The 23,661-nt window shown below is 41.6% G+C and overlaps 1 protein-coding gene across 1 annotated transcript; it reads right to left on the bottom strand.

Moving 5' to 3' along the window:
* Window positions 1-843: 843 nt before the first annotated feature.
* Window positions 844-22,798, bottom strand: LOC124119432 (protein arginine N-methyltransferase 7-like). Its single transcript, XM_046481922.2, has 14 exons — window positions 22,439-22,798; window positions 21,947-21,983; window positions 21,092-21,241; window positions 20,428-20,536; window positions 19,444-19,556; window positions 18,186-18,406; window positions 17,346-17,529; window positions 16,110-16,237; window positions 15,665-15,791; window positions 8,883-8,963; window positions 8,559-8,696; window positions 6,003-6,239; window positions 4,966-5,120; window positions 844-3,409 (listed from the first exon to the last, which is right to left on the bottom strand). The coding sequence occupies exons 1-14, from the start codon at window positions 22,603-22,605 to the stop codon at window positions 3,169-3,171; spliced, it is 2,088 nt and encodes a 695-aa protein (XP_046337878.2). The 5' UTR covers window positions 22,606-22,798; the 3' UTR covers window positions 844-3,168.
* Between the last annotated feature and the right edge of the window lie 863 nt (window positions 22,799-23,661).

Below are 23,661 nucleotides of genomic sequence, written 5' to 3' on the forward strand. Positions count from 1 at the left end.
GAATAGTTATGTTTCATATTTGTTAATACGTTTGTTCTTTGTATTTATGCAGAAAATATTTGCTGTGCGCAGTTTTTTAAGTGTCTGTCTCCACATCCAGGTGAGCTAAAGTGCTGTGACACTCTTTTATCCATTTGCTATATCTAACTGTCAGAAAATGTCTGGCACATATTTTAAATTAGTTGGTGTATTTCTGTTCAAGCCCAAATATAATTTAAAAAATTCTTTTGTGTTGACATTTCTTTAATCTATGGACATTTATCATGTTTATTTTGTTCCTGACATCAATTTGGGAAAATGAGTAAGTTGCGTTTACCGCTTCAGTAATATTCTAGAAATATCACAGAGGCAGACACCAGTAGTGGGCTTCATGCATTGTACACCCTTGAAGATTCCGGGGTAGAATAGGTCTTCAGCAACCCATGCTTGCCGTAAAAGGTAACTATGCTTGTCGTAAAAGGCGACTAACGGGATCGGGTGGACAGGCTCGCTGACTTGGTTGATGCATGTCATCGATCCCAATTGCGTGGGTCCTTGCTCATTTTATTAATCACTGGATTGTCTGGTCCAGACTCTATTATTTACAGACCGCCGTCATATAGCTGGAATATTGCGGCGTGCGGCGTTAAACAACAAACCAACCAACCAATCATGCGTTGTACCCATTTGTGAAATTGAACAAGGCCTTGCGTGTGACAAGCGAAGGCTATAATCTGTTGGGGGAAACTGAAGACTAGAGTTTGCTGACGTGCTTTCAAAGTGGTATTAAACCACAGTTCGTAAGGGTCTGATTTTCCCAGCCCTGGAATAGTTTTGAAAAAAATGATAGAAAATTGTTACAAATCCATGGATTTTGTTTTATACCATCAATATATTTCTGGTGATATATGCTCTGCAAAAAAATAAATGCAAAAGTGGTAAAATCGTAAATATCTGACATAGTGTTGCCGACATCCATGCAGAATTAATACAAAAAATGAATTGGTCATTTCTGCATGACTTGGGATTGATTTGTGTGGAAAAAATGAGGTACCGCAGAAAGTTGATGAAAAGATGGAAAAATAAAAAAAAACACAACCGTGTGAGAGCCTGGTGCTGAAACACACCAACATGACATGCACGTGCAACACCACTTGTAATACTCTAAAAACATTGGGTTCTCATTTGCATGCCATCACAATCTTACAGCAAGTGAACAGCAAAAACATGCCACGACTGACGGAAGCCCAACACAACAACGCCATCGGCTGACTGCAAATGGGAGAATCATCTTCACCTGTACCCAGGTTTTCCCATGTAGCACCAAGCACCATTACAAGACTGTGGAACCGTTATCAGACACACAGGACCTTCCCAGAACTCTCAACAATAATGTCAATACAGACTGTCTGTTGGGATTATTCACAGGCATGATGCATGACTACCAAGGAAACATTCATGGCGAACCTTCGATTCTGGCCCGCTGAAGAGATGCAACTCAGCCCCTCCATCCCCGGACTTTGAATAGCTTATGTGATTATACTGATCCCTCGCTACAACGCTACCTTTGGGGTCCAAATAATTGATGAGCGTTAAAGATGATCAGCGGTTAAACCGAGGTCGAGTCTTAGGTGGTAGATGACCAACAAAGCAGTACACATGCTCTGCCTACCTAACACGATCTACGTTGCATGTTTCAGAGTTTAAAAAATGATTAGAATAGAAGTTGTTAATCTTGAGTTTATTAAGAATGTCCGTAAATTTTGGGAGCCACGTTTTACGCTTTACCGCACGCTATACCCGAGTTAGCGCTATATTGAAGAGCGCAATAGCGAGGGAACACTCTACTACAACTACAATAAAATTATGCGAAGACGAAATTGTGAAAATTTGTGTGAGATCTTGTTGAACCCCCATGGGGGTATAACGAGGGCCCTCTTTGGTTCACAAGATCTATATTATTTTAGAAATAAACAAAACTATTGGATATAATCAAAGTTAGAGGAGATGTTCATATGTATAAAATTAGATTTTGTTCCTTTCAGCATGTAATGTGATGAACAGCTAGTGAGTGAGTGTGTGCGTAAATATGGTGAATTAGGATCAATCTCATTAAAATCAGATCTTATTTCTCACTACCCCCTAAACAAAGATCTGAGGAAATCCCATAATGGGTACACATCAAAACGACGACCGCCAACTTTGACCAACCAATGAAATAACTTACAAGAATTCAACATCGGCCAATCAGAAAGCAGCTATCTCGAGCTTTACAGCACTAGTCTCAAACTGGCGACTTCATTACAGACTATGTTTAGTGGTAGCCAGAACTAAGATCTGATCTTGAAGAGACAGAGGTAGCCAATCAGGAAGCAGCTATCTCGAGCTTTACAGCACTAGTCTCAAACTGGGGACTTCATTACAGACTATGTTTAGTGGTAGCCAGAACTAAGATCTGATCTTGAAGAGACTGAGGTAGGATAAGGGACCTATTGGACCCACAGGGAATGTCAAATTTTACAGTTCTGGAAACCTGAAATATCGGTTTAAAACATATCAGACATGCACAAATGACTGACATCAAGTATCTTTTCTTCCTTAGTTTTGCAAGTTTGGATTTCTGACAAGATCAAATACGTAAGTATGGCTAAAATGAGAAAAAGGCAGATATTTTCGAACTTCAAATGAAAATCTAAGTAAAATGTATGAGCCAGTCCATGACCCAACAGGATCTTTTTTATCATGTGACTCTACTGTTATTATCTACATCTACAAAAATCAGTTTGGGTAAAAACCTTGCTCCTGTTCAAATATCAGAAAATGCTTCCTGAAAACCTTGAAAATCAGCCGTGCTGACACATTTGATCCATATCTATGTATCTGTCCCAAACATGCAGCTGTTGGAATGAACAAAGTCTAGTTCTCATTCATATCAAGTTCAAAAAGTTTTGCTCAGTTGTTGAATTATGCAGACCCTGTGGGCCGAAGAGGCCCTTTTCCACCCACCATTCCTGTGTTCGTCATTGAGTCGAGACATCCAACATCGGATCTAATCCCTACGACCTTGAAGCTCATCACAGCCTGCTCAAACGAAAACACAGATAAAAAATGACGTAAAACATCAAATTATAGATAGGTAAAATGGTTCCTGTTAGTTTTTTGGACCTCGCTCAGATAATGAAACTGCGCTCAAGTTTTAAAAGAAAAGTCAAATTCCCCTGTTTTGGGGTCAAACTGGACATGGAGTGTGATGGTATGCCCTGCGCTGACGGTGCGAGGAGTTTTCAGCAGATGCACCCCCTGTCTGGTGTAGTAATCCCAGTCAACATTATCTCCCACGCGGAGACTCGTCCGTGGACCCGTGGTCACCGTCCCTTCCTCCCCGAACTCGTACTCCGTCCACACAGCAACACCATTCAGGCTTCCGTCCCTGCAAATAAAACAAGCCTGACTTTCTCACATCCACACTCGTCTCCATGTTAAAACATCACCATCTTCCCGAGGCAAGAGAGTTAACTGACTTTAAAAGTCCAGTTTCCATCCTTGCTAAACTAGGCTGGTATTCCTGGGCTCGATTATAGTGCCACCAGTGGCTATTATGAGTTATGTCCCTTCTAAGCCTCTCCTAATTGACCAATCAGATTCCACCTCTCGTATCACTTGCATTTGCTTCAAACGATAATCAAGGTCTATATTGTGATAAAACAGATCTTACATCGCGAAATGCATCAAATCACGTGAGCACCTTGATTAAAAACATGAAAAGATTTGAAAATATCTGTTGACGAGTTGGCAGTGCACATGCTTTGCAAATCCTGCAATCAACCGAAATCTGTAAGACAGTTTACAAACCGGATTTGGATTTCGTTGCGCGATCTTAATTGGACTATGCATAGACTGCTATAAGGTGTAAACATTATGAGTGTCTATGTTCAGTCAGGTTTGTTTGTTTGTTCTTAAATGCCGCACTTTGCAATATTCCAGCTATATGACGGCAGTCTGTAAATAATCAAGTCTGGACCAGACAATCCCGTGATTGACACATCAGCGTCGATCCACGCAATTTGGATACGATGACATGCATCAACCAAGTCAGCGAGCCTGACCACCCGATCCCGTTAGTTGCCTCTTCTAACAAGCATAATCAATTGTCGAACACCTATTCTACCCTAGATCTTCACGGGTCGGAGGACAAGTGATGGGTTCATGGGTGATGATGGGGGCGGTCGGGTAGACTAGTGGTTAAAGCGTTCGCTCGTCACGCCGAAGACCCGGGTTCGATTCCCGACATGGGTACAATGTGTGAAGCCCATTTCTGGTGTCCCCCTGTAGTGATAATGCTGGAATATTGCTAAAAGCGGTGTAAAACCATACACACTCACTCATGCATCAACCAAGCTGGCAAGTCTAACCGCCCAATCCCATTGGCTGCCTCTTACGACAGACATCAGTTGCTGAAGACCAATTCTGAGGCGGATCTTCATTGGTCTGATTTGAATGAGATTGGATGGGTCCAGGATATTTATCATAATAGAATGGCGATATATAACACACTGGATATGACGATGATGCACCAAACTAGCATGATATTGAACATGTTGAATAAAGTATTTCTTGTTTTTTCTGCAAACTGCAAAGAGCTTTTTTACCCAAATAGATATATGGAGTGAAAAAAAGATTTTTGTTCCATTAAATATTTGTAAACAGAGGTTATCCCACGCATGTGTTTTCAGCATGTTCAGATGGTAAATGTCCTGTATTAGGAATAACACTGCAGCGAGCTATGGTGAAAAGTCACCAGTTAAATGCCTGCCTGATGCGTATACAAAGTTTCATGAATGAATATTGAACGGTTTCTAAGTTATGCTCCATGAAACATGATGGACATACAGAGTACAATTCTAAATTGCAAAACTTCATTGAGCAGGGGAAATTCAATTAGTTGCCACAAAAGTTGTTAATATTTGGAACATGGGCACTGCTTACGTTTCCATTTGTAGTTCCACACTGGCTTGAACACTCTTCTCCTTTAAGTCTTTGTACTGAAGCTTGATGACGTCAACAGCGGAGGAGAGCGCCCTACCAGGGTACTCCCACAGCGGCTGTGGCTCAATGTTACTGTCCGAGATGTCCGACGAACTCTGTCACAATAAACAAACATATGAGCACTTTGTACTGAATCAGACAGAAAAAACCCCACCTGACTCACGACCCTATGGTAAAGACATAATCGGAATTGTCTCCTGACGTCCAAGGTACAGATTTTGATATAAGTACAAAGGTGAAGTTGGCAATCCCAAACTGGCTTTGTTTGCTCTAATTTCTGAACATCTATCTCCAAATTTGACCGTTTAATTGGTTCTTTTAACATTTTATTTCATATCATTCGATAACTGATATCATGGATATAATCATGATAATAATTATCAATAACTGTACATAATTTTGATTTATTAATAAGATAAATAACACTTGTGGAGACGTTTTTGTGCCACATGCAGAATTCCGTGAGCCACTGACAGGCAGTCCTGTGTACAAGTGAGCCTCTCAGGTAGACACATACACGTAACATCCTCTAACATACAGGGCTGGGGCGAGTCCAAATTGTCTTCCCGGGTACCCATTCCCTATTACCCGACCCTAGCCGGGTACCCGCTGTAGGTCTCAAGTTTTACTGGAGTCCTGGCAAAAGCAGCTTAGATACACGAATAAAACAATCTGATCGTGTATACTCTGAAGTTGACTGAAGCTTTATCTTTAATCAAACAAATAAAAGTCGGAAGGAATGTGTGCATAGGAATGCGAACTTTCAGTGACTTGTGTAACCTTTGGAGTTTGACTATCATCATCATTAAACAATATATCACGTGACTAACCACATGTCTGGGTAGTCCTGTGAGTACCCAGGACACAATAGGATCTATGTATGAATACAATGCCTGAGTAAACAGCCCCATTTATCATATACAATGTAGTGCCTAATGATTAGGGGTGGGGGAGATTCTCTTTAGCTTGGTACCTACTTCAATTAACCGGTCAAACTCGGTAAGATCAAAGCCCTCACAGACACCAACAGGAGCCCGAATCTTCCACATGTGGTTGAAGTCCATAGCAACAGCTTTCATCACCATCTTCCCTGGCAGAACAACGGCATTAGCAGCAAGGTGAGCATCAAGGTCGTAAATGGCGTACCACATGTGGATGTTGTGCCATGGCAACATGGAGGAGGAGAAGTAGGGCTCCCCTACAACTACATCCACCTGCAAAGGAAATATTTAGTTTGACTTCAAATGTTTAAGAAATATATAAATACTGGTTCATTACTTTTTTTATTTATCTGAAATATTTTCAGTCCTGATAGTCTCCTGGTAAATAAAAAATGTTGAACCTATTTTGTATGTTACTTTTTACTTCTTTTTTAGGCTTTTCAATAAGTTTCAATATTATCTTGATTGGTGACATAAAAAAGAGATTAGACTGAAACAAGTAAATTCAAATTGCCTCTTAGGTGAAAAAGAAACTCAAAAGCCACTGTTTTTGGCACCTGACAACCAAAGCTGTTATTTTTTACCTTATGACTAAAATCAATACCCAAAGACAACTGAGTATCTTGAACTGAAGTTGAAAGATTAAAACAACTAAATATATCCTAAAACAATCAAAAACGCATGAAAAAATTAAAAAAGCTTTTCACATCCACCCTTTGCCTGCTTGAATACCTGTTTTCCCTCCTGGAAAAAGGTAAGTGAATTTCACTTTTAATCAACCAAGACCACTTTGTATATTTCCAGAAAGGTATTCAAAGAAGGGAAGTAACTCTGCCTTTGGCTCTGTTTTTTAGTCTTTTCACTTCTCAACACCAAAACAGGAACAGCTGTACTACGACAAGAGAACAATAAAGATTCTCAAAACACACAAGTCTCTGACACTGCAAGTCTCTGTGTCCCACCTTCTGTTGGATTCCTTGATAGAGGTAGTCCCATACACTGATGCTTGTCATTATTGTATTATACATTTACTTATAAACCTCCAGTAACGTCATCCTATTGTTCTCTGGTCGGGTTAAATCTCATAAACAGGGACGCTGTAATGTCCCTGGGATTTTATATAATATCTCTGGGATTTTATATAATATCCCTGGGGCTTTTATAGGATATTCAAGTCATGTTTGCTATATCATGTGTAATAATATCAAATGGATTTTATATAATGTCCTGGGTATTTTATTTATATAACTTCGGTTCAAATTGTAACATGTAATGAAATGTAAAATCAAATGACAAATATTTTCTTTATATTCCTGAGGATCGAACTCACAACCTTCGTATCTATAGCCCAGTAAGTGTACCACAAGGCTACAGAGGTGCTGATAAATCACAATGTTTTTAGGATGTCCTTTTCAAGATCCGTATGCCAGCAACAGATATTTTACGCCCGTTTCCTAATGTTCATGGAAAGTATGGTCGAAACATAAAAATGTTGATAAATGTTGTTTTTAGTTTCTTTTTTCGGTTCATAAGTTAGATAAAACACTTCCCCTCGGGGTGTTAGTGATATTTAAAACCCTTTCCCTCGGGGCAAGGTTTTAAATGTCATAACAACCCTCGGACCTGTTTTATCCTATACATACAGCAGGTACCCAGGTACTGGTATCTGCTCAAATGTGGTTTTATTTGTTCCCCGACCAGTGGATCCATTAGCATTTCAGGTATCATTCTTAACTCCCTTGGAGTGTGCAACCCAAGCTGCCTACCCGGGCGCTAGAATGTTTTTACACCCACCTGACATACCTGGTACCTGTTTCCTGCTGGGTGAACAGAGGCACATTGGAGCTAAGTCACATGTTTTGACACTTGTGTTTCAGGTGTATGTATGTATTCGTGTTTCCATCACCTGGCCATCGGACGAGTGGATGCTTTGAGTGCACAGGGTGTATGTACGGTACACTAGGGTTGTGACAACACTGTAAAGACCTGTAAACATTGTTGGTCCCAAGGCTGAATGACAACCTGGTCACTAGCAGGATTCAATCTCAGCACCTCGTGCTTGCTAGCCTGGCACTTGCCCACTCTGCCCCTATATGTCATACAAAGTGACAATGGCTGGTCTAAATGTCAATCACTGGTTTGGGTGGTCCTTACTTTACAGTCGCCAATCCCAGATTTATCGATCAGGAAACAGTTTATCAGCGCTATAGCCCTGCTTGCCGGTGCCAAGCCCTAATAGAACTGAAATTGCTCACAGCAGTACTGAACACAACTCACTAACTCACTCACAGATGTTCTGTTTGTTTTGTTGTTAAACGCCACACTCAGCAATATTCCAGCTATATGACAGCGGTCTGTAAACAATCAAATCTGGACCAGACAATCCAGTGATTGACATCATGAGCATCAATTTACGCAATTGGGATACGATGACATGCCTCAACCAAGTCAGCGAGCCTGACCACCCGATCCTGTTAGTCGTCTCTTACGACAAGCATAGTCGCTTTTGACGGCAAGTATGGGTTGCTGAAGACTTATTCTACCCTGGATTTTCACGGGTACACAGACGTTCTGAGGATGTGAACTTTGTACCTGCATATTGTCAAGGTCGTCGCGGCTGATCTCGTTTGGCTGTTTGTTGATGACGGTGACTCGGTCTCTGAGACTGTTATGCTGGATGAGGGCATCAGTGATCCTCTTGTACATGGGGTTCGTCTCAATCACAAACACCTGACAACAAACGATTCTCAATATCAGGGTTTGCAACAGCAACAAATAACATGAAATCCTCAACAGTCCTGATGAAAGGTTTTTGTTTGCATGGGGCTGGCCATTTAATATTCTGGGAAATACAAAAGCAAACACATTCACTCACTCACTCACTCACTTAGCGGGCCAGTGGATTAGATTTGTTACCTTCCTTGCTCTCGAGGCGACCATCACAGGCAGCACACTTCCATCGCTGATGCACAGACACACACTGGTCTCTTTCACATGCTGAAACACAAGAAACAGTGTCATGATCCACCACTGTAACACAAGCAGACAGTGTCATGATCTACCAGTGTAACACAAGCAGACAGTGTCATGATCTACCAGTGTAACACAAGCAGACAGTGTCATGATGTAACACAAGCACAGTGTCATGATGTACAGACACACACTGGTCTCTTTCACATGCTGAAACACAAGAAACAGTGTCATGATCCACCAGTGTAACACAAGCAGACAGTGTCATGATCTACCAGTGTAACACAAGCAGACAGTGTCATGATGTAACACAAGCACAGTGTCATGATGTACAGACACACACTGGTCTCTTTCACATGCTGAAACACAAGAAACAGTGTCATGATCCACCACTGTAACACAAGCAGACAGTGTCATGATCTACCAGTGTAACACAAGCAGACAGTGTCATGATGTAACACAAGCACAGTGTCATGATGTACAGACACACACTGGCCTCTTTCACATGCTGAAACACAAGAAACAGTGTCATGATCCACCAGTGTAACACAAGCAGACAGTGTCATGATCTACCAGTGTAACACAAGCAGACAGTGTCACGATGTAACACAAGCACAGTGTCATGATGTACAGACACACACTGGCCTCTTTCACATGCTGAAACACAAGAAACAGTGTCATGATCCACCACTGTAACACAAGCAGACAGTGTCATGATCTACCAGTGTAACACAAGCAGACAGTGTCATGATGTAACACAAGCACAGTGTCATGATGTACAGACACACACTGGCCTCTTTCACATGCTGAAACACAAGAAACAGTGTCATGATCCACCAGTGTAACACAAGCAGACAGTGTTATGATCTACCAGTGTAACACAAGCAGACAGTGTCATGATGTAACACAAGCACAGTGTCATGATGTACAGACACACACTGGCCTCTTTCACATGCTGAAACACAAGGAACAGTGTCATGATCCACCAGTGTAACACAAGCAGACAGTGTCATGATCCACCAGTGTAACACAAGCAGACAGTGTCATGATGTAACACAAGCACAGTGTCATGATGTACAGACACATACTGGCCTCTTCCACATGCTGAAACACAAGGAACAGTGTCATGATCCACCAGTGTAACACAAGCAGACAGTGTCATGATCTACCAGTGTAACACAAGCAGCCGGTGTCATGATCCACCAGTGTAACACAAGCACAGTGTCATGATCCACCAGTGTAACACAAGCAGCCGGTGTCATGATCCACCAGTGTAACACAAGCAGACAGTGTCATGATCTACCAGTGTAACACAAGCAGACAGTGTCATGATCTACCAGTGTAACACAAGCAGCCGGTGTCATGATCCACCAGTGTAACACAAGCACAGTGTCATGATCCACCAGTGTAACACAAGCAGCCGGTGTCATGATCCACCAGTGTAACACAAGCAGACAGTGTCATGATCTACCAGTGTAACACAAGCAGACAGTGTCATGATCTACCAGTGTAACACAAGCAGACAGTGTCATGATGTAACACAAGCACAGTGTCATGATGTACAGACACACACTGGCCTCTTTCACATGCTGAAACACAAGAAACAGTGTCATGATCCACCAGTGTAACACAAGCAGACAGTGTTATGATCTACCAGTGTAACACAAGCAGACAGTGTCATGATGTAACACAAGCACAGTGTCATGATGTACAGACACACACTGGCCTCTTTCACATGCTGAAACACAAGGAACAGTGTCATGATCCACCAGTGTAACACAAGCAGACAGTGTCATGATCCACCAGTGTAACACAAGCAGACAGTGTCATGATGTAACACAAGCACAGTGTCATGATGTACAGACACATACTGGCCTCTTCCACATGCTGAAACACAAGGAACAGTGTCATGATCCACCAGTGTAACACAAGCAGACAGTGTCATGATCTACCAGTGTAACACAAGCAGACAGTGTCATGATCTACCAGTGTAACACAAGCAGCCGGTGTCATGATCCACCAGTGTAACACAAGCAGACAGTGTCATGATGTAACACAAGCACAGTGTCATGATCCACCAGTGTAACACAAGCAGCCGGTGTCATGATCCACCAGTGTAACACAAGCAGACAGTGTCATGATCTACCAGTGTAACACAAGCAGCCGGTGTCATGATCCACCAGTGTAACACAAGCAGACAGTGTCATGATGTAACACAAGCACAGTGTCATGATCCACCAGTGTAACACAAGCAGCCGGTGTCATGATCCACCAGTGTAACACAAGCAGACAGTGTCATGATCTACCAGTGTAACACAAGCAGCCGGTGTCATGATCTACCAGTGTAACACAAGCAGACAGTGTCATGATGTAACACAAGCAGACAGTGTCATGATCCACTAGTGTAACACAAGCAGACAGTGTCATGATCCACTAGTGTAACACAAGCAGACAGTGTCACGATCCACCAGTGTAACATCATCAGTGTCATGATCCACCAGTGTAACACAAGCAGACAGTGTCATGATGTAACACAAGCAGACAGTGTCATGATCTACCAGTGTAACACAAGCAGACAGTGTCACGATCCACCAGTGTAACACCATCAGTGTCACGATCCACCAGTGTAACACCATCAGTGTCATGATCCACCAGTGTAACACAAGCAGACAGTGTCACGATCCACCAGTGTAACACCATCAGTGTCATGATCCACTAGTGTAACACAAGCAGACAGTGTCATGATCCACCAGTGTAACACAAGCAGACAGTGTCACGATCCACCAGTGTAACACCATCAGTGTCATGATCCACTAGTGTAACACCATCAGTGTCATGATCCACCAGTGTAACACCATCAGTGTCATGATCCACTAGTGTAACACAAGCAGACAGTGTCATGATCCACTAGTGTAACACAAGCAGACAGTGTCACGATCCACCAGTGTAACACCATCAGTGTCATGATCCACCAGTGTAACACAAGCAGACAGTGTCATGATGTAACACAAGCAGACAGTGTCATGATCTACCAGTGTAACACAAGCAGACAGTGTCACGATCCACCAGTGTAACACCATCAGTGTCATGATCCACCAGTGTAACACCATCAGTGTCATGATCCACCAGTGTAACACAAGCAGACAGTGTCACGATCCACCAGTGTAACACCATCAGTGTCATGATCCACTAGTGTAACACAAGCAGACAGTGTCATGATCCACCAGTGTAACACAAGCAGACAGTGTCACGATCCACCAGTGTAACACCATCAGTGTCATGATCCACTAGTGTAACACCATCAGTGTCATGATCCACCAGTGTAACACCATCAGTGTCATGATCCACTAGTGTAACACAAGCAGACAGTGTCATGATCCACTAGTGTAACACAAGCAGACAGTGTCACGATCCACCAGTGTAACACCATCAGTGTCATGATCCACCAGTGTAACACAAGCAGACAGTGTCATGATGTAACACAAGCAGACAGTGTCATGATCTACCAGTGTAACACCATCAGTGTCATGATCCACCAGTGTAACACCATCAGTGTCATGATCCACCAGTGTAACACAAGCAGACAGTGTCACGATCCACCAGTGTAACACCATCAGTGTCATGATCCACTAGTGTAACACAAGAAACAGTGTCATGATCCACCAGTGTAACACAAGCAGACAGTGTCATGATCCACCAGTGTAACACAAGCAGACAGTGCCATGATCCACTAGTGTAACACCATCAGTGTCATGATCCACTAGTGTAACACCATCAGTGTCACGATCCACCAGTGTAACACAAGCAGACAGTGCCATGATCCACTAGTGTAACACCATCAGTGTCATGATCCACTAGTGTAACACCATCAGTGTCACGATCCACCAGTGTAACACAAGCAGACAGTGTCACGATCCACCAGTGTAACACCATCAGTGTCATGATCCACCAGTGTAACACCATCAGTGTCATGATCCACCAGTGTAACACCATCAGTGTCACGATCCACCAGTGTAACACAAGCAGACAGTGTCACGATCCACCAGTGTAACACCATCAGTGTCATGATCCACTAGTGTAACACAAGCAGACAGTGTCATGATCCACCAGTGTAACACAAGCAGACAGTGTCACGATCCACCAGTGTAACACCATCAGTGTCATGATCCACTAGTGTAACACCATCAGTGTCATGATCCACCAGTGTAACACCATCAGTGTCATGATCCACTAGTGTAAAACAAGCAGACAGTGTCATGATCCACCAGTGTAACACAAACAGACAGTGTCACGATCCACCAGTGTAACACCATCAGTGTCATGATCCACTAGTGTAACACAAGCAGACAGTGTCACGATCCACCAGTGTAACACCATCAGTGTCATGATCCACTAGTGTAACACAAGCAGACAGTGTCATGATCCACCAGTGTAACACAAGCAGACAGTGTCACGATCCACCAGTGTAACACCATCAGTGTCATGATCCACTAGTGTAACACAAGCAGACAGTGTCATGATCCACCAGTGTAACACAAGCAGACAGTGCCATGATCCACCAGTGTAACACAAGCAGACAGTGCCATGATCCACCAGTTTAACACAAGCAGACAGTGTCATGATCCACCAGTGTAACACAAGAAGACAGTGTCATGATCCACCAGTGTAACACAAGAAGACAGTGTCATGATCCACCAGTGTAACACAATCAGTGTCATGATCCACCAGTGTAACACAAGCAGACAGTGTCATGATCCACCAGTGTAACACAGGCAGACAGTGTCATGATCCACCAGTGTAACACAATCAGTGTCATGATCCACCAGTGTAACACAATCAGTGTCATGATCCACCAGTGTCACACAATCAGTGTCATGATCCACCCGTGTAACACAAACAGACAGTGTCATGATCAACCAGTGTAACACGATCAGTGTCATGATCCGCCAGTGTAACACAATCAGTGTCATGATCCACCACTGTAACACAATCAGTTTCATGATCCACCATTGTAACACAATCAGTGTCATGATCCTCCAGTGTATCACAAGCAGACAGTGTCATGATCCACAAGTGTAACACAAGCACACTGTCATAATCCACCAGTGTAACACAAGAAGCCGGTGTCATGATCCACCAGTGTAACACAAGCACAGTGTCATGATCCACCAGTGTAACACAAGCAGACAGTGTCATGATCCACCAGTGTAACACAAGCACAGTGTCATAATCCACCAGTGTAACACAAGAAGCCGGTGTCATGATCCACCAGTGTAACACAAGCAGCCAGTGTCATGATCCACTAGTGTAACACAAGCACAGTGTCATGATCCACCAGTGTAACTTAAACAGTGTCATGATCCACCAGTGTAACACAAACAGTGTCACGATACACCAGTGTAACACAAGCAGTGTCATGATCCACCAGTGTAACACAAACAGACAGTGTCATGATCCACTAGTGTAACACAAGCACAGTGTCATGATCCACCAGTGTAACACAAACAGACAGTGTCACGATTCACCAGTGTAACACAAACAGACAGTGTCATGATCCACCAGTGTAACACAAACAGACAGTGTCACGATACACCAGTGTAACACAAACAGTGTCACGATACACCAGTGTAACACAAGCACAGTGTCATGATCCACCAGTGTAACACAGTGTCATGATCCACTAGTGTAACAAAAGCACAGTGTCATGATCCACAAGTGTAACACAAGCAGACAGTGTCATGATCCACCAATGTAACCCAAGCAGACAGTGTCATGATCCACCAGTGTAATCCAAGCAGACAGTGTCACGATCCACCAGTGTAACACAAACAGACAGTGTCCTGATCCACCAGTGTAACACAAACAGACAGTGTCCTGATCCACCAGTGTAACCCAAGCAGACAGTGTCATGAAACACCAGTGTAACCCAAGCAGACAGTGTAATGATCCACCAGAGTAACACAAGCAGACAGTGTCACGATCCACCAGTGTAACCCAAACAGACAGCGTCACAATCCACCAGTGTAACACAAACAGACAGTGTCACGATCCACCAGTGTAACCCAAACAGACAGTGTCATGAAACACCAGTGTAACCCAAGCAGACAGTGTCATGATCCACCAGAGTAACACAAGCAGACAGTGTCACGATCCACCAGTGTAACACAAACAGACAGCGTCACAATCCACCAGTGTAACACAAACAGACAGTGTCACGATCCACCAGTGTAACACAAACAGACAGCGTCACAATCCACCAGTGTAACACAAACAGACAGTGTCACGATCCACCAGTGTAACACAAACAGACAGTGTCATGATCCACCAGTGTAACACAAACAGACAGTGTCATGATCCACCCGTGTAAGACAAGCAGAAAGTGTCATGATCCACCAGTGTATATATCAGCATCTGTTAAGGAATCGAGAATCACTGTAATAAATGGGCAATTCTGTAAATAGAAGAGTTGTGTCTGTAACCATGGTAACACATACACACATTAAACTGGAAATGAATCTACATGAATCATGAAAATTGATTGTTTGTCTTAAATAATCAAGTCTGGACAAGATAACTAAGTGACATCCGAGGACAGTGATATGTTAGCAACCAAGTCACCGAGTATGACCACCAAATAAGTCAAGTCATCTCACATATCAAACAAGCTTCATATTCATTCTGATACAGTGATGTGAGATGAAGATGTGAGATGTAGATGGAGTGCCTACCTTCTTGAGAGCAGCCTGGTAGATGCTGACTCGGTGCGGGTCCCCCATCATCCCGATTCGCGTCCGACTCAGGGTCGTGTGAAACCCACAGGTACACAATGGCCGCTCCAATACATGCGAGGTATCTCTGGAACATACAAAAGATCTTGTGGCATGACCACCCAATACATCGCTTAGCCTCACAACAAGGTTGCTGGGGACCTATTTTAAGCTAAAGCGGATATTACCAACAACTTCAAGGAGATAAATATCTAACTCAGATCAACAATGTGTGATAATAGTTTAGATACAGAACCGAAAAAGAAATTTAGACCCTTTTTTCCTCTATACATCAACATCATAGGCTAAGTAGTACTAGAAATACCTCATGCCTTTGTACTTGATCAAGAAACAAAAAAAGGCATGATTATCTGTGACAAACAAATTCCAAAACTACACAACATACCCCTGCTTAGTGACATCGAACCAGAGACTGTACTCGTCATGGCAACTGACGAGGCTGAAAGGTTTACCCCGGGACACGGTCAAGGGGTTGCTGGGGTAGTAGATAGCCTGCATCCAGTGATCCCGCCACTACAACATTGACATCCTCATCACCACCATTATCACCATCATCATTATAATCACAAGTCAACATCCTCATCTTCAGCATGCTACCAATTCAGTCGATTAATGATTGACTACAAAACATTTTGTCCTGAATGACAGTCATCAACATAATGTTTATGTTTGTGTATGTGGGTTTACCGATTTACCCAGGCTCGTACCAACCAATGCTGGTTATTTTTGTAAAATGATTTCTGTCCATATTTTCTTTACGAAAAATATCAAATTGAAAAAACAAAATTGAAATACACATTTTTTATGGTAAATAATACAAACTTACTTATATTTACAACAAAACAAATGTGCAATTTGTTAAACTATGAGTCAAGCTTAACCAACACTGTACACATGACAATATATTCTTCTAACATTTTTACAAATGATTAATCTGAAACATATTTTCTTCTTTGTTTTCTTCTCCCTCACAGAATCTAATGAAGCACGAACCAGATCATCTTCCTAAGGCAAGAGAGTTAACTAACTATAAAAGTCCCGTTTCCACCCTTGAACTAGGCTGGAATAGTGGAGTTCTATATTGGCTGGACTAACGAGTCTATGCATAGTCCAATCAAAATCGCGTAACATAATCAACATCTGGTCGTAAACTGACTTGCAGATTTCGGTCGATCGCACGATTTGCAAAGCATGTGTACCAACAACTCTGCGTCAACAGATATTTTCATAAATCTTTTCATGTTTTTCATCAAGGTGCTCACTTGATTTGATGCACTTTGCGAAGTAAGACCTGTTTTATCACAATAAAGATCTTGATTATCGATCAGATCGTCTTGACTGGGATCCGCCATTTTGTTTGAAGCAAATGCAAGTGATATGAGAGGTGGAATCTGATTGGTCAATAGGAGAGGTATAGAAGGAACGTAACTCGTATTGGCCACTGGAGGCGCTATGATCGAGCCCAGAAATTCCAGCCTTGTTCGGCAAGGGTGGAAACTGGACTTTTATAGTCAGTTAACTCCCTTGCCTCGGGAAGATGGAACCTGATTCTTGATGCCAACACTGAGGGCAGTTTGTCATGGTTACAAAGTGACAAATATCACCAGATATATCACCTTACCGGCAAGTCACTTCCATCTGGATGGGCCCATCGAGGTGCACAGCTAAGAGTTATCTCCCCTTTAGGGTCCATCTCACAGTCCCACCACATGAAGATAGCATCCACAGTCCCATCATTGTCTGCAGACACCGTAACTTCACTCCTCCGGTCAGACATCAGACCCCCTTTACAGTTGAAGTCAAACCTGTCAATGTCATATACAGTGTGACCTGATTAATCTGACAACCTCACAACTATGAATTACAGTCAAATCCTAAAGAACCCTGCCAGTGAGAAATATAGTGAAATCTTGTTAATCCAACAACCCTACCAAAGAGAAATAAAAAAAACACTGTTTATCCAACAACCCTTCTGAAGACAAATACAGTTAATCTGAGGCTTAAAAAAAATTAAATGAAAAATTGGTTCCCAGATAACGTCTTTTGAAAATATAGTGCGGGCAGGTGGTGTTTGTTTCTTTTTCTTTGCTTGTTCAAACTAGTATGTGACCAAATAAACAGTTGTGTACCATCACCCTGGGAAAGGGCCTCCCTACACAAACAAGCATACAAACTCCAATTGCCACTATGACCATAAAACAAGATGCACAGTAAAGCAGTGCATATGTAAGGGGAGTAACTTGTGTGCTATATTGGATTGCACTGTTTTTAAATACCGGGTATTAGGATTTTTTAATTCTTTTGAAAATGGAAATAAAAACAAAACATGCGGCTGACTTTATAATGATTCGGGCGGTGCTTGAGAACCAAGACTATTTTTTTTAGCCTGACATTGCAGTCCACCCAGGTAAGAGTTTGGTACCAAGTGTGTGAATGTTGGGTTGCTCCTGAGGGCTCCTACCTAAACACCATCAATGGCGCCGACAGCGGCGTGAACTGCTGTGGTGGTAGCTGGTCCAGCTGGAGGTCATGCAGGGACGGCGCTCCACCACACCGCGACACTGCACCTGGAACACTGCCATCCATGTTCGAGGTGTCAATCTGGTTCCAGCGCCGTACCAATTCTGAAGACACTGGCTGTGCGAACATGTTGGCAGCTCTAGGGATGACTAAACAGTCTTCCTGGGAAAAGAGGAAATATCTTGACACCTTTGCACTACAACTGTGAAGTATGGACCTTCACCTTAATAGAGTTTGGTTCATATCTCTGTGGAGGTGCCCAGTACAATCATGGAGACAGGTCTTATGGAAAAGTAGGGCAGCATCACAATCCATGCATCATTGCCTCATCCGATCACATGTAAGGTTTGTTTGATGTATAACACCTGGCAGAGAAATTCCAACAATATGGCGGCCTGTAAACAATCGAGCATGGTTTTACCTTGACCTACAATTACTAATTTTGTGGGTCCTATCAGGGTCCTGTAATGTAATAAAATGGTAAAGTGTACTGTACTGTAAGCATGGTAAGAGATTTAATAAGTACTTGTACTGTAAGAGATTTAATAAGTACTTTAATTAAAGGAACTAAATATCTTTTGTCAAGAATTTGGTACCATGAATATTTTTGTACCCACATCGGGACACATTTTATATTTTTCTGCATCCATTCTATACATTTGTGTGTACTGGAAGAACATTTCTGCGTCGAGTAAAACCCTGAACCAAGTCTGGACCAGACAAATCAGTGATTGATGTCAAGATTAATGATCCACTCCAGAAACATGCAATCAACCAAGTCACCAAGCGAGTCTATCCGATCAATTAACTCACCATGTACAACAGCCATAGGTTACTATGGGCAAGTCAGAATCTCACTGGGGTCTGGATTACATATAAAACTTCCAAGCATCTAACATTCTGTATTGCTTCAACCTTGGGGGTTGGGCACCCTACACCACCCTCTAGATCCACGTTCACCAGCACCACATGGTTATGATGAGAGCCGACTGTCAAGATCGTGTAGTTATAATGTGTGATCTGGCTTCGAGTGTCACTACGCCATGATGGGACGTGGACTGATGCACACACTATCAAACACTAGATTGCCTACTTATTGACTAAAACATTTACTTAAAAGACAATATTCAGCATGTTTTGTGGTCAAGTGACTGGAGGAATTGAACAATCAGCTGCATGCATGGCTGCTGTATACATACCACCAGCAGTTCCTTGTGTGCATGGTTGAATGTTCCTATGGCGCCCTCACCAATCAGTTCCGTATCAAACACCTCGGTCACCAGAATATTGGCTCTGTGGGGCATATCACCATCTGCAGATAAAGGTCATGTGTATATCATGTGTATACCATGTGTATACCTTGTTTATATCATGTGTACGTGTTTATATCATGTGTATACCTTGTTTATATCATGTGTATACCTTGTTTATATCATGTATACCTTGTTTATATCATGTGTATACCATGTGTAGAAATTGTTTATATAATGTATACCTTGTTTATATCATGTGTATACCTTTTTATACCATGTATACCTTGTTTATATCATGTGTATACCTTGTTTATACCATGTGTAGAAATTGTTTATATCTTGTATACCTTGTTTATATCATGTGTACCTTTTTATACCATGTGTATACCTTGTTTATATCATGTATACCTTGTTTTTACCATGTGTAGAAATTGTTTATATAATGTATACCTTGTTTATATCATGTGTATACCTTGTTTATACCATGTGTATACCTTGTGTTTATCATGTTTAAACCTTGTGTATATCATGTATACAGTTTATTCTGGTAAAATAGAAACTGGGTAACCCAAAAGACATGAATAAGTACATCATCATTTAACACTGTTTGAAAATGGATAACTTAGAGTCATGTAAGGAGACAAAATACAAAGTAGAACTTTTCCGTGGTCCCGAGTCATTAAATATAGGCAATTTGAAGAACAAATGTTGTTATGCTCTGGCAACAATAATCTGAGCCCTTATCAACAGCCAAAACCATGAACTGTGGAATGCAAGCCACCATGTCTCTGAACGGATCGATCAGTTCACAATGTTACAACAAATCTACAGATGCTGGATCTTTTGCTTGTCCGGCATTCTCACATAACAGGTCGGACAAATCAGACATTGATTTCCATTCCCCTGCTAACCCCACAGAGTACAACTCACCTGGACCAACTGTCATCTCAGTTGATCTCTTTGGAATCAGACTAATTTTGTCCCCCAACTTGTTTCTCTGCATGATCTTTTTAGCACACTTTGCCATGGGTTTGAATGCCTAGAAAATCAAGAAATGTATATCATATCAACGTGATCAAGGACAAGATCTATATTTTTGCTCATGTCAACAGTAAAACAGGGCCTGGAGTCATCCCAAAGACGACATCCTAACCTTGTCAGCTTGACGATGGGGTTAACCTCTTTGGTCATGTGGACAAGGTGTCCCACCTCGGATCAGAAGGTCTGTGGTTTGAAGCACATCATGGTTTGGGAAATGTTATAGCTGGTTGGTCATACATTTCTAGTTTGCCTCATGTACAACTTACTGACATTCAAACCTAGTTTACAATACAAACGGAATCCATCACATCCTAACATTGGCAATATGTCATTATATATAATTTACATGTCCTAAATTGAAACATCTACAGGATACTCACTCCTCAGTTAATTCATCTTTCAATAGTATATTACTCATCAGCTCATATCATGTCTGTGAACTAAAGATAATAATTTGCTGGAGAAAACTCAAACAACATCCTTTAACTGAAAATGTCAGCTTGAATATCAGTTCCTATGTACGACATCTGTTATTTCCATGCTACATCCTCACCTCGCATGCAGTTACAGAGTCAGCGCCAGCGGAGGCTGCCATCATGGACAGAAGACCAGTTCCTGTTCCAATGTCAAGGACATGAGCTTTTTCCCCTCGATCATGTAGCATCTTAATGGCTATTTTCAAGGCATCATAGTACTTTTGGTTCTGCAAGGATCAAACAGATAAATGTACAAATAAACTGACTACAATAATGTATGAATTATGTAGTAGTTATTACCTCTTCCGACATTATCTTCACAGATGATGGAGCGAATTTGGTTGAATATGAAATGAGCAATATTGCTTGACAATCCCATCTTCCTGAGTGAAGGAAGTTTACTGACTGTAAAAGTCCAGTTTTCATCCTTGCCAAACTAGGCCAGAATTACAGAGTCATATTTTGGCTGGACTAACAAGTCCATGCACAGTCCGATAAAAATTGCGTAGGAAAATCAACATTTGATTCATACCCCTCCCCCCCCCCCCCAAATATGGCATCAGCTATGCAGATTTAGGTTGTTTGCAGGATTTGCAGAGCATGTGTACATTATTACAAAATAGATCCCGATTATAGATTGCATCACTAATTTGTTTGAAGCAAATCAGAAAAGTCGATATAATGGCCCTTTAACATCGTTGCAACTGGTCAGTGCATTGATAAGCACCCCACTCGAGTTTGCTCAATCACTAACAACGAACTTTTGCTTGTGTCATAAGCATGATAAGCAAACCCCTTTGTCCATTTTCTTAGTGACTGGGTGCTTATTACAGCAAAAACGGTAATTGAAGTTTGACAATATCTCCTTATATCATTATCAGAATGACTATATAGTAATAATTAAGCATGACCATGACAAGTGAACATCTTACCCTCTCCGTGTCATGCAGCATATCTGCATAAGCTGACCTGAAACATGATTCACCTTCATTACAACCCAGATGCTAATCATGTAAATTATACTTATTAATGTCTTTACATGAAATCAAGTGACATACGCCCATATATGAAACATACAAAACAGCAATACTGGTAAGAATATATCATATTTTCCCGCCCCTTTAGTTAATTAGCTGTTAATAAGTGACTATGAATTTTAAGTGGAGCGAACGTGCGGTAGCTTTAACAATATGTTTCCTCCAAATTATACAATCTCAAAAGTTGATTCTCATTTGGGACTGTACAAGCACAAACAATAAACCAAATTGGCAATCATCAGCTGTTTCTCAAAAAATGTGTGATTCAGTTGCACTTCATTAGTCGTCTGTAGGTTTAAAGATTCTAAGCATCAACGGCATATCAAGGACAGAAATTAAAAACGAGAAATTGAATGTTAGTTTTGTTTCCATGAAGACTTAGCTCACCTGGCTATTTCTTGGTGGTAATCATAATTTTCGTCCTGAATTATCCAGTCCATTTTGCCTGTAACTGGGTTGGCATGAGAGACGAAAGTGCTCATCTTAGACACAAATCGCGACAAAGACTTTTCGGTTGAACAAAATAGGCGCGTCAGTCCAAAACCGATTAGCATTGCATAGTTCACACAACTGAGATGTTCAGCGAACTCATGTGCTCATGGAAGTCGCCATTTTGTAATATTATCTAAGGGACGTCACTCTAATGAAACGCCCATTTTTGCAGACCCCAATAATATAATAATGTGACAAACGATGTTGCGTTCAACCATGGACCCTAAATATAGAAGTGTCCATAGTTAAACTAAATCAGAAAAGATACATTTTCTTTTATAATGTCACAAATAAGATGATTTAACATTACATACTGAAGCTGTTTGAGTAATTGATCCAATTTCTATTTTCCGATTTGTGGGTTGTTTTTTTCAAAATTTGAAACACGATCTGATTGGTATCAAACTTGGGAACTGGGGATCTCAATTAATAAAATGTATGAGAACACAGACATCGAATTTCCTGCGCGAGGGGAATTAAGGGATCTTTTCTGAAGACGGTAAATCAACAAACTTTCAGAATTGTGTAATGATATCTTGCAGCATGAAGAACTTAAAACTGAACAACTTCTCATCACCTGCCACGGTGGATCAGTGGGAAAACAGTTGGTTACAAAAGTAAACACGATGTGTGAGGTTGCAATTTCTATTGCCGTCATCCATAATGGAAACTTTCATGTCTTGTCTTCGATATTATAACATTGGACGTTTGAAACACCAAGTACAAATCTCATCTACTACCATCAGGTCTTACCAGGAAAAAGTAACACTTCATACCCGGGGATGAGGTCTTACCAGGACAAAAGTAACACTTCATACCCGGGGATGAGATCTTACCAGGAAAAAGTAAAACCTCATACCCGGGGATGAGGTCTTACCAGGAAAAAGTTAAAACTTCATACCCGGGGATGAGGTCTTACCAGGAAAATGTAAAACTTCATACCCGGGGATGAGGTCTTACCAGGAAAAAGTAACACTTCATACCCGGGGATGAGGTCTTACTAGGAAAAAGTAAAACCTCCCAAGATGTTATTACGAAATTGGAAGATACCTACACTTAAATAGCAGTAGGTTTATAATCAATGTACAACCAATGGCTATGTTTATACGTGTGCTGGA

Source organism: Haliotis rufescens, unplaced genomic scaffold (genome assembly GCF_023055435.1).
Source record: "Haliotis rufescens isolate VD_foot unplaced genomic scaffold, xgHalRufe1.0.p SCAF_17, whole genome shotgun sequence".
In the NCBI taxonomy this organism is placed as follows: domain Eukaryota; kingdom Metazoa; phylum Mollusca; class Gastropoda; order Lepetellida; family Haliotidae; genus Haliotis; species Haliotis rufescens.